The 12,575-nt window shown below is 37.7% G+C and overlaps 1 protein-coding gene across 1 annotated transcript in view; it reads left to right on the top strand.

The window, feature by feature from the left end:
- The window catches only part of URI1 (URI1 prefoldin like chaperone), a 41,022-nt gene that overhangs the window by 14,264 nt on the left and 14,183 nt on the right, over positions 1-12,575 (top strand). Inside the window, exons 3-4 of the mRNA XM_058845934.1 lie at positions 1,185-1,263; positions 3,564-3,699. Of these exons, the coding sequence (XP_058701917.1) occupies positions 1,185-1,263; positions 3,564-3,699 (215 nt within the window). The remainder of the gene's footprint in view (positions 1-1,184; positions 1,264-3,563; positions 3,700-12,575) is intronic.

Here is a 12,575-nt window from a genome sequence, read left to right as displayed (position 1 = left end):
GTCAAAACATAAGAGTATCAGATAATTTTTCATAATGAATGCTGAAAAAGATTTCACCTCTGCTTATGAATCCAAGAAAATCAATGGTAATATTTTGAGAGTTGTGTTATCAACTATGACATTCATTTTTCAGCACATTTATAGATTGCTTTCCTGAATCATCCTCAGAAAACCTGTAATTTGCATCTTGGGTCAGCATTGTTAAGTGTGCTGCTCTGTGCTTTCAGTTGCCTTCTATTTCAGAATTTACTACCATATGTATGTTTATTGTTTTGAAGTACAAGTAAACAATATCATCAAACCTGACATTTGTATGCCAGCTACTTTATGCAGGAGCTGATTTCTGACCATCTTTAGAATGTCAGGGGTCCATTAAAAGATCTTTTCCAGACAAATTTAAAAATTTAAGAATGCCTTTACAAAAGGCTTTTTTAGAGGAAGTATAGTTCTTCTGCACACAGAGTAAAATCACTGCAGCCACTGAAATGCTGTTTCTTGCCAAGTCCTGTGAAAAACCAGGTGTCTGCCATGGGAATGAATACTTTGTCCCAGTTCACCAAACCATTTCTCTCCTGGGTAGCAACATGTAGCATGAGCCTTATTTGCAATTTAGTTACAGAAGTGATGCTTGTTCTTGTCTGGGCTGGAAGATGTGACAGGAACCTGGTGATTGAGCAATCTTTCAGGAGTGTTGACTCTTGATAGGAACACAAAGTTCATGGGAAAATAAGAATTAAAATTTTCCTCAAACTGAGGTCAATATATGAGCTCTATATTACAAATGATAGTTTGAAGAATTTGCCTCTTACAAAGCATAAGATGGATTTTCAGTTTTTCCTCTAAATATTGGTGGTGTTATAACTTGGACTTGAACATGTAGTGAGATACTCCAGATTGTAGTGAAAAAACTGCTTCTTTGCACCATGAAAAATTCTAATTCTGAACAAGACATATACAATCTAAAATAATCATGTACCTATCTTAATACACATTATTAGAAAATAATCTAGCTATTATGTTTGTCATCCCATGTCTTCTATAAATGAGTTATTAATCTATCAGCTATATGTGTTAGAGTAAAACAGTTAATTTTTCTGTATTTTTGGTGTGGTTTTGATTTACTAGCAGAAAGCCTTACTTCACTCTTTAGCTGTGAAATTGAATCAACTTGAATTTATCAACAGGAAGAAGGTGGAGAGTGATTATGAGGCTCTTCAGGAACGACTCCAGACATTGCCTGACAAGTTGTCCTATGATATCATGGTATGTACATGGCAGAGGTCACACAAGAAAATGGGCTAAAACTGTTAAAACCTGGGCTGCCTGCACTGGGGATGAGGTGTTAGTCAGGTTGCCAGTACTTACTAATGTTACGTTTATTATGATAATAGTTAAACCTTTGCTTTTGTTTCTTTCTCTTTTCTTTGAAATCCATTGTAAATTACAGTGTTACTGACAACTGAAAGCTGATGACATAAATGCTTAACACAAAACCTGACATGTTTGATATGTAAATCTATTGTATAGAAAACTATAATTATGACTGAATTATGGTACTTAGTCATTTCCTGAGAAGAAAGTGGCTGTAGTATTTCCTGATTCATGGAAATAAACCCTAGAACATTGATTTTTACATAAAAAGGTGCTGCTAATTTTTGTTCCACCAATCTTCCCATTGACACAGCGATCTTTTCTGGTGCTCTGAATCTTCCCTAACAACTGCACAGCTCCCTGTGTAAAATTTGCCCTGTTGGCTTATGCTCACCAAAATTTTAAACAAACTGGCTTTTCTTTCTCTTCTTTTCCTCTTTGCTTCTCAGGTTCAACTCAAAATCCATCCTTGAAGGCAGGGAAGTTGTACTGCACATAACTGAGTGGCTGATTTCTGCACTCGGTGCCTGACTGCTGCCTTCCTCAGCAGCCTGGCTCAGATACAGAGTTGGGTTTTTAGTAAGACAGTGTTGGAGTACACCTGACCATGTGGGAAAAGGGAGGGTTTCCCTTTGCTGTGCTGGTGATACAGCTCTGGATTTTATGTGTGTAATCCATTTATCATGTGTGTATGTGTGGCCATATGATGTAAAGCATAAAGATTGTGTTGTTTCAAAGCACAGAAACTCCCCTATTTTTGAAAGAAAGCCTGGTAGAGCTTATTCTCAGTTGAAACAGCAATGTTAACTCACATATGTTACTTTAAATGTATAGAAACAGTTCCTATCCTGTTAGGCAAATATTTTCATATGCTTTTAATTTTGCTTTCATGATTTTGGGGGAAGAGTGAACAGACAACTCATGCAGTCTGCTACTTTAAAACCAAGTCAGGGAGGACACACGTGTAGAAAAGGCACATTCTGCATAGTCTTAATGTCAGGGTCCTGCCTGCTAGAGAACTAGTTCCAGCACTAGGACCCTCCTGGATATGGAAGAGAGGGAGGATTGCTTTCCAAGGAGACAGATCCATTAGGCCAAGTGCTCTGCTTCAGCACAGACAAAATGGGAAAGCAAGTGTCTGTGCTGAGGAACTGAGGAAGAAGGCGGAAGAATAAGGTAGAGGGAGCTGATACAAACCATCTGAGATAGATGTCTTTTTACCCTAAAAAGAGAGAGACTTGATGTGGATGTGGTTCTTATCTTTATGCCACCTCCATTTTAGATCTGATTTGACTTTGGTCTCCTAATTTCTTCACAATTGAAGCCCACAGGCAGCCAGGCAGGTGGCAGTGGGCCTGGGGGTCAGAAGGCCAGAGCTGCTGCAGGGGACAGGGGTAGTGGTGGCCAAGGCTCCTCCACACCCAGAGGACTTGCCCAAGCACTGCCAGTAAAATTTGGGCAGTAGAAGATGTCTTAAATCATAAAACGGTGTCCTGGATGTTGCAATGCGTGTGAAAATGGGAGATTCACATTTTAGGAAGCAGATGTAAAGTTCTAAAATATGTTTGTCACCTGTGTACACCTGCCTGAAGTGTTCTGCTTTTATCTGTTGTCCTTGTGCCTGGAGAGGAGTTAGAGGGGGAGAGTTGCTTGTGGAGCATCCCTGGGCAGTTGAGGTTTGCAGCCTGGTGAAAGACCCAGCAAAGTGAGATTAAACACTGTCTGTGCTCCTGCTGGGAGCCCCAGTGTCTTACACTGGAGTTTCTGGGTACTTACTGTTACCAAAGCAGAGTCTAAGAAGAGCAACTCATCTTTGAGTTGATCAAACCTATTTAAGTATTTCAAAAAAATTTAGCGAAGCTGATCTGGCTTTTATTAGGAAATGAATGTAGTTGGCAATATAACTCAGTTTTTATTATCAAGGTTTATATGTTCAGATGAAGTGAGCATTCAGCTGTACTGTAGTTCTGTGTAACAAAACAAGTTGGTGAAATTCAAGTTTTCAGATTTTGTAAGTACAATTCTAAATTCAAATGGATCTGGTCATTTGAATGTTTATGATGGGTTAATCACTAAATATCTGCTGTAGAATTTTTATTTTTTTAAAATCTGTGTTTTACTTTTTTAAATACTTAAGACGTGTATGACTGCCCAAGTTTTATTTTCATTAGTGATGTCTGTGTCTTTGACAGGTACCTCTTGGTCCTCTTGCCTTCATGCCAGGAAAGCTTGTCCACACCAATGAGATCACTGTTCTGCTGGGGGACAGCTGGTTTTCAAAATGCTCAGCAAAGCAGGCTGTGGAGCTGGTTGAGCACAGAAAAAAACGTATGTATGTTTCTGAACATGATTTAATAAGTATTAAATTAATTAAATTTAATAATTGAATAGTTAAAATTATATACCTTTGTATTAATGCATAAAACTAGTGATATCTACGCTGTTCTCTTTTTTGTCTTTTTGTGAGCTCACAAACAGAAGTCCCAGTCAGGTGTAATACTAATTTAGGACCTTATCTTCAATCCTTGCTTGGGACTTGATTGGGTATGTCTAACTAGAAAAAGAAACCAAACTAAAAACCCCCTTTTACTTTCTTTTAATGTAACAAATGCGGTGTTCTCTTCCAGAAAGTGGACAAGTGGACACTGCCTTGTGCTTTTGCTCTTCATTACCTTATTGCCTATATTTTGTTCCCTTGTCTTGTTTCTTATTTCTTTGCTGCCTTGTCCTGTGTTCTGTTTTTTTTTTTTAATTGGGGTGGTTTTTGTTTCGTTGTTTTGTTTGTTTGTTTTGGCCGTGTAGTTTTCCTTTATTATTTCCTCTTTCTACACATACTTTACTCCTGCTTGTTGGGTTTTATACTTGCTGCTCATCTGCATTTCTGCTTCCTGCCCTTGACATTCCTCTGGTGTGATCTCCTGGATCTCCCCAGATCCGGTGCAGCTGATCACCACAAATCCATCTTGCATAGAAAAACATCCCAGGGGCAATTCCTGGGTTGGTTTCCAGATGTTTGTAGCTGGTGGTGAGATCTTGGCTTTGAGGAGCCATGACCAGCCACAAGAGCTGTACATGGTGCACTTAGGAACTTCTTTATGTTAGAAAGAATGAGAACCTAAAATATTTGATGTAAATGTCAAGGAAGAAAAAAACACAACAAAAATGGAAAATAAACTGGTGCCTATTAGCCTTTGTTTTTTGCTTCAGACAGGCATTTGAGTTGATTTTTTTCATACCTGTAACCTGTCCCATTCCTGAATGGGTGCTCACTGCAGCTTTGCCCTGTGTATATTACAACTACCACAATTATTTACACTGGATTTTTATTTGACTGCAGCTATCCATGTGGCTGCCTACAGAAGAATACCCTAGAGGTTCCCCATCTGAATAAGCTTTTTTTCCACTTCTGTGCAGGCAGTATTTATGTAAAAAGATTTGAGAATTTTTTTTATAAAATTTAATTTGCTGTATTACTTTAAAATACTCCTTTATGAAGAGCATTGCCAGAAGTATGTAATTTGTATTTTACCTATTATCTTTCTTAATCTGGTTCTGCTGACACAACTTGGCAATTTTCTTTCTTACTGAACTGAATCTACATTATTTATTGTGACTCTTGTGAGATCTCAGGTCCAGATCTTTTTCCTTGATCATCTGATATTTTTTTCAGTGCTGCAGAATACTTTTGTCACTGTTACATTCAGTGAAATCATTTGACCTTTGCATAGAAGATGTTTGAACATTAAGTGGTCTGCTGGGAGACACACAATAAATGCTGAATTCTTTCCTTTATGGTGTTTTAAATTGCATTTAAAATACGAACTCAGAAATACTAATTTCTTTCAGAGCAAAATAGTCATTGATGCTGGATATAAACCCTCCATTCAGCTGATAGTTCACTTCAGCTGTGTGATGGCTGCCAGTGGGAGGCTCCAAAACACTGGTATTAACTAAAAACTTTTTTTAAGGACTGTTCTCAGTTTTATATGGTAAAAAACATGTTAGTACATATGACTCTGAAAAAAGGTTAATTCTTTCCTAGATACACTTTTCTCTCTTAAAAAAAGTACAATTAACTTAAATTCTTTAAACAATTTTCATGCTAAATGAAGGCAACTTAAAGAAGAATATTGGAGATTTTATTAGTTTGTTCTAAGGAAAGAAGTTATGTATGTGAAACACCTCTGGGCCATTGTTATGTACTATGAATTGGCTGCTTGTGGCAAAAATTTGCAGGACTGATGTTTAGCAAGTATTAGTTTAAAGTCTTTTTTGTTTGTTTATTGCTCTGTAGTTACTTTCCTAGGTGTGACTTCTGCTTTCAGTGGTGTTTTGGGACAGTAGTTTACAGGAGGGCGTGTATTGGGCATTGTCATCACACTGACACAACGTGATTTGATCTTTTTGTACATAATCTTTTTGTTTTGGACATAAATTCCAAGAGTAGGTCACACACACTGGAAAAGAGGGCAGGCTCACTGCAGGGGATTACACTGCCAGCAGTCCCCAGCGTCCTGCGTGCCAGGCAGAAGGTCCTAATGGGGCAAAGCTTTTTTAAGCATGTGTTTAAGGCCAGTGTGTACTTAAAGGCTTTGATATATAAAATTGGGGTCTGAACAGAGCAAAGAGAAAATTCTGAAATAAACCTGGCTGTATTTGTTGATGGTTTGTTTCTTCCATGACCTACATTTTTTTTATCAAATATTACTCTGTATAATTTAGATGGGCTTTTTTTTTTCATAACTAGCTGGTCAGATCTGTTCAAATAACTGAAACAAACTTAATTAGTACAGCCCTACTAATTCAGTGCTTTTACAGGAGTTAGGACTACAAGGAAATAAATACAAGACATTTTCACTGGATGTCATCTCTCGCGTCTCACTCTGCTGAATGGTGAGGAGTGGGAGAGCATCTGTTCAGGGTTCAGTTTTTCTAGGGGGACTGTCTGTCAGGTAGAACAGGGTAAGAGATTCCTAGAACAGTTTTGAATGTTCTTCCTTGCTCACTCTGGGGAGTTTTCCTTCTTGCCTTTGGCTCGTGTGGGTCTGTGTGTTGGAGACCTCTGGTCACCAAGGCTGTCCTTGCTGAGCACCCCATTGCCTAACAGGTAATTCAGTCAAAGCTCACAGGACATTTTCTCTACATTTTGACTCCTTCTGTGTATGTTGGGTGCATACAGGAATGGAGGATGTGAATTTGCATGCTTAAGCAAATAGCAGTAGTGCCAGATAAATCAAACAGTATCGGTGAGTATAAAGCCTTGGAAGTTAGGGGTAGCAATACGAGTGTACCATACATGAAAGCTTTAAATATTACTTAGTACTAATTAGGTCATCCTTTTTGTCTTAGTGGTTTTGTTAAATTTGCTTTTTAAAGGAGAATGAGTGAAAAAATGTTTGCTTCTGTGGAATAGAGAAATGCCCAGCCACAGTAGATTAATTTCTTGGTTAAAATTTATTTAATTGAAAGGAATAATTGAAGGGTGACTGTACTGAATTTTAAATGCATTTAGCTGACATAGCTGTAGAAAGCCCTATTTTGGGGATACATTTCTGTTTGCTTAGCTTTTGATTTAGATGCAAATTGTTCAGCACTGTGATTGGTTGAAATGTATTTGGTAAAATTTGGGACAGTCACTCATGTCAAATGTTACTTTTTCATCAAATATTGATTGTGTCTTCTTGAATAATATTTGAGTTGCAGTAGGTCTTTAATTTGCTGTGAATTTTTGTGACATTCTAGATATTTAGTTAGTTCCAAAATAGTTAATAAATAGAGTGAAGTTTATAGAATTGCCAAGTATATTTTTAATTGTTTTAAATTCATTGCAGTTCATTAAACCAGGTAATACAGATAATGGGAAACACTTCACACATGTGTTTGTGTGTAAAAACGTGAAGAAATAGTGAAGTAGATTAAAGGATATGCACACCAAATTCCATTAAAATAAAAGAAATTAGCTTTTTAAGTATGTCACAGTTTAGCACAACAATAATGCAATTGTACTTTTTTTCTCCTACAATTATCTTGCTTAAGGTACTTCATAATATTTCTGTTCTCCTCAAGGCAAGACTGTATTGTCTCAGAATTCAAAGAGGGAATAAAGATTCTTTTTGTGAATATGGGATTATATCTTTTACGTGTTTGTGATGATATAAATTACATTTCTTCTCTATATCAGTAATCGCATTAATTCTTTAAGATGGGAAATTTTTCATTACAATAGTCCCTGTGGTAGTTACTATAGAAAGAAATTAAATAGATTTTTCTTGTAAATATTTGTGGATTAATTCTGTATGCTAGGTATTCCAAGTGTCTAAACATTTTAAAAGGTGGGAAATTAAAACATGCACACAGAACTAGGAGTGGTTTTATTGTGTTAAAAATTTATCAGATAAAAAAAATTCCACTTAAAGGAGAATTGTTGAACTACTCTAGTAATTGTGTCTTCAGTATATGTAAGAATACCCTTGCAGTGTCATGCTGCAAATGAATTCATGAAATGAAAATACTGATTACATTAACATACAGTATTGTGATAGTCCCCAATTGTAAATTGCAGTGTGTAACCCCTAATACAAATATTTGTGTCAATCAAAATTGACCGATAGCTCAGGATACAGGGTTTAAAAGATACCATTGTTTTAATGAGATGATCCGCGTGGATGAGGACCAGTTTGAATTTGTTCCTTATCAGTATTTCCAGAAAAAAAGGTTTTGTCTCCAAAATGCATGATAGGAAGGCTTTCCATTTCCCATCTGTGAATGAGTGAGGCCTTTAGAGGTTTTAATGTTTTATCCAAGGGTAAAAATATCTTCCCTGATATTCTAAATAATGTAACACTAACTTGTCTACTCACAGTTTTTAGGCTTAAGAACAGACAGTGCAGGCAATGCTACAAAAAGATTCAGCTTTTTCTTTTTTATATTAAAATATATATTTTTTTCTGCTCTTTTTTTGTACAGCAGAGAATTCTGTTCCACTGTGCTTTTAAAGTTTTTTTTACCATTTTTTGTGATTATCACTTCTTAGTATGATAACCTCCCTCAGTTCCTTCCTTACCCTTGTTGAGTTAGGAGCTGATTCGATGCAGTGCTAAGTGCTCTAAATTTGCTCTGCGGTTCCCAGGAGGTGTTTGGCTTCTCACAGGACCACAGTCTGGGTATTTTAACCAGAGCACACTGGAACAAAGTAAGGAGAATAGACTCCTTTCTGTAAGTTACATACTGTGATTCAAATAAGCCCTTACCTTTTTTATGATTCTTACTGGGCAACAGAGGAGTTGTCTGAATGCCACCCTCCTTCTTTTAGGAGGAATTTAAATGTATTCAGATAATTCTAGCAATTACATAGGTGTGTGAACCTAAAAGAAATGCATTGCATTTACTTAGTGTTCCTAAAGCCAAATTGCCTGTACAAATTTTTACAGAAGAAAATCCAAATGACTTTGGTTTTGGTACCAAGGGAACATGGAAAACAGAATGAAGATTGTCTTCAAAGGGTGAAAAGCTACTGCACAAAGGGTTGCATTGCATTTTAAAGAACTGGTGCAATTGCTTTTATAAGGAATGAATTTACATGTCTTGTTGCAAGCAAAAAGAGAGCTTAAATCCATATATACAAGAAGTCATCAGGATTCTCTTTTCACTCTTAAATCCATTTCTAGAAAAATGAACAGAAAAGAATAGAAGAACAGAAAAGGGTGTTTTGAAAAGCTTCTAGTAGATACTGCTTTATTTTTTCTTACTTGTTTCAAGTAACCTGCGATAGTTTGTTGGAAGAGTATTGGCTAGAAAAAATTCTGTTGCTGATTAAATATATATTTATTGAAAATACATTCAAAAATCCTCAGGTGATTGGCTTACTTATGCAGACCCTAAAAAGTAAGAAAATAAGTAATGCACTTAAAATATGTATAATTTCCATGGTGAGAGTGTGAACTACTGAGGTTTTGCCTCCAGGTTGTACCACCTGGTTCTTGCTCTGGAGGAACTGAGCCACTGTCAGTTACTGAGGTAGGTGGTTGTTCCTGGCCTTTATCAACACTCTGTGTATAAATAACTGTGTTTAGGACTGGTTATCTTCTGCATGAGAAACTGTGTTAAGCAGCAAGATTATCTTTACTTTGAATCTTGGTTGCATAAAGAATTCTTTGTTACACTTAATCTAAAATTTCTGTCCTGTCACCTATCCTCAAAGGAGATTATTTCCTATGTTATAGCCATGAGAGTCCCCTGAAGACCAGGTACATTAGGCTTCAGCTTTGTTTCAGTTTGTCCTGTTTCACAAAGTCTGATTTTTCAAAATAGATCAACCTGTTCTCACTATTCTTATCTGTTCTTACTATTTAAATCCCAGAGTAACACACAGTTTCCAGAAGTAACTAAAATAATGTCTATGATTCCCCAAATCCTTATAGACAACACTCCAAGGACATTAATGTCAAACTCAGATAATTAAAATTTGTATCCAGCCAAGCTAATTAACCCATTAAAGCCAAAACGCATAGATGAGAATTTGTGTCAGTTTGGCATTAGTACGTTGTCATGTCGTGTAAAATCTGGCTTCGCTGGACTTCATTTCAACAATATGAAATGTGTTCCCCAATTATTTTTTTCCTCTACCAGTGTATTTGTAGCAAGCAGAGGGCTGCTTCTTAAAAAATGACTAATCACGGTATGAGGAAATCCAGTCAAGTCCTTTCAGACTAATAAAGGAGCTGGGAAAGAATGATCTAAATGTAAAGAAATCTTGCTGCCTGTAAATATGAAAGGCTGCTGTGCAGAGGAAATCTACTTAGCACGATTCCTGGTTCGAATACCTTTTCTTTTGGTAGTCCAAGAGAACAGTCCTAGAGGCTCTGGGGGGCTGTGGCACTGAACTATCTTTCCAAGTGGTTTAGCTGAGACATGTAAATAGGAACTACACGGGTTCACCTGAAAGCCATGTCAGACTTTGCTCAGATTATTGGATGTGACAAAGTTGGACAACAGCCTCTGCTTCAATCCGTCTTAAAAGACTCTAAGAAGCTTAAACCACGGGGTAGTAAGAGGAGGAGACTGTGAAGTCTCTCTTATTCTACCAGTATTTTTATGGGGGTCTCAATTAATAAAAACCCCCTGTAGTTTGAAGTGACTTGTTCCTCGCTAGTTCCTGTATGTTTCAAAAATTCAGTGAATTCTGTTGGAGGCTTTTAGAGTGTGCAGTGGCGAGTTCAGAACACGAGCCCCTGAGCTTGCCCGGTGGTTAGGTGCATGAGCCTTTTTCCAGGAGACCCCTTCTTTGCTGAGGGGCCTGACCAAGGGAAGGAATCTGCTTAAGCCAGGCAGGAGCCCTGGTTTTCCTCTGTCAGGGGAGGTGTGAGCAGCCCAACAGGCTGGCTGGGGACGGGGCCGGGCTGTTGCAGTAATCCCAACTGTCCGCTGCCGTTGTGTGGCCCGGGGCAAATCACTTAAAGTGTCTGTTTCTTCATCTGTGAAATAGGAGAGAGTTATACTCACCTCCCTGGCAGGCCATTGGGCAGATTAGTTAATTCTTGTACAGTATTTTAAAATAAAATGCTGTGTAACTGCTCGATGTCCTCGCTTAACAGAGCAAGGCAGCGTGCACCCGTCCGGGAGGCGCATCACAGCCTGGTGCTCCAGCAGCAGCGTAACCTAGATGGCTGCTGAACAGTATTTAGATATGCAGGCAAGGAGTGAGACGCTCGTGGTGGTGAAGAAACAGCTGAGCATCACATTTAGTATGAATGTAAAATAAAAGCCAGAGGAAAATTGGTCCTAACTATGTATATGCTTATGTATACTGAGAACACGTTGAAGAGCTGAAGGCACGCGTGGGAGCATTTTGTAGAAAATCTATCACTGCCTCTCTTTCACATGGACTTTGGAAGGTGTGTTAGACACCAGAAAAGCTGTGGATGATGTTGATGTGAATTAACTGATAATAAGAGCTACTTTCTCTGATGGAGAATGAAGGAGTCATGTAAGGGGAGCAGGCCCCTGACTGCATGTGGAAGGAGCTGTGTCCTCTGCTGGGTCTGTGTAGGCACTGCTGGAGACACCACATGTTTTTTGGAAGTGGTATTTCATCCAGGAGGCAGTGCAAAAACAGGCTTTTTTTCTGAGAAGAATCTTAAGCTATTTCTTAGAAACAGCCTGAAGAATGGACAGTGGCTACACATTTGACACATAGCTTGCTGTGTGGTTTAAAGGCTAATGCTTTTGAAATACCCTAAAAGTCTGAGCTTTGTCTTTGTGCTTCTTGTGGGAAAGGATGGACTTTGCTTGAGTAGTCTTTTCCAAAATGCATAAATTTATTTCTAAACTATTTACTGCAAGTAATACATTTTTTAAGCAATTGTATTTGAGACAGTGTGAAATATCAACAGGGAAAAAAGCATACAATACTGAATATTATAAAACTGTGAGAGTAATCTCTCACTCTTGGTGGTAGTTGTGTTTTGCCTTGACTGTTTTATGCATAATTCCCTCTCTTGTGTGTGTGGAGGGGAGGAGGGATAAGAACCTGTTGGTAGAAGTGAGTCAATAAGTAGGTTTAACTTTTAAGTACAAGTACAAACTCATTTTGTCTGCTTAGATGCATTTTGTAATAATTTTGTGGTTATTATATTCTCACACATCCTTATCTGAAAGGCCTATCATTATAAGAAAGGCAATCTCTGAAACATGTACAACTGTATACATTGCCAGAAAACAGTATGGGGAGTAGCTGTGTATGTACTTAAAACTTTGTAGGATTAGCCCCAAGACCAGCAAGATACTTAATTAAATACTAAAATCAACAGGCAAAAAGAGAGTTAAGAGTAAAAATATGTAGAAATAGTCTGGAAATAATTTTTTTAAGCTGGAATATTTTGTGGTTGTCCTCCCTCTGTGGAATTGGAAGAGCAAGGGTGCTCTGCTGTACTTGTATACTGTGAAAATAAATAATTAGGTTGTATGAGGTATTTCATGTGCTGCAGTGCTGGTGTTCACGTGAGTATCATTAATGGAGAGAAGCTGTGCTGAGGCAGGAGCTAGCTTAAAAAAGTTTCTTGGAGTGTGACTTTGATGACCCTGTGTTAGAGATGATCTCTTTGCCTCCTTCATAGTATTGTATGAGACTTCTTCTGTATTGCTTTAATGATTCCAGAAAGGAATTTTAAAATAGAAAATCAGCTTACTTCTTCACAAAGGCTTTT

This window comes from Poecile atricapillus, chromosome 10, assembly GCF_030490865.1.
Source record: "Poecile atricapillus isolate bPoeAtr1 chromosome 10, bPoeAtr1.hap1, whole genome shotgun sequence".
Lineage (NCBI taxonomy): Eukaryota > Metazoa > Chordata > Aves > Passeriformes > Paridae > Poecile > Poecile atricapillus.
This window is presented reverse-complemented; position numbering and strand designations above follow the sequence as displayed.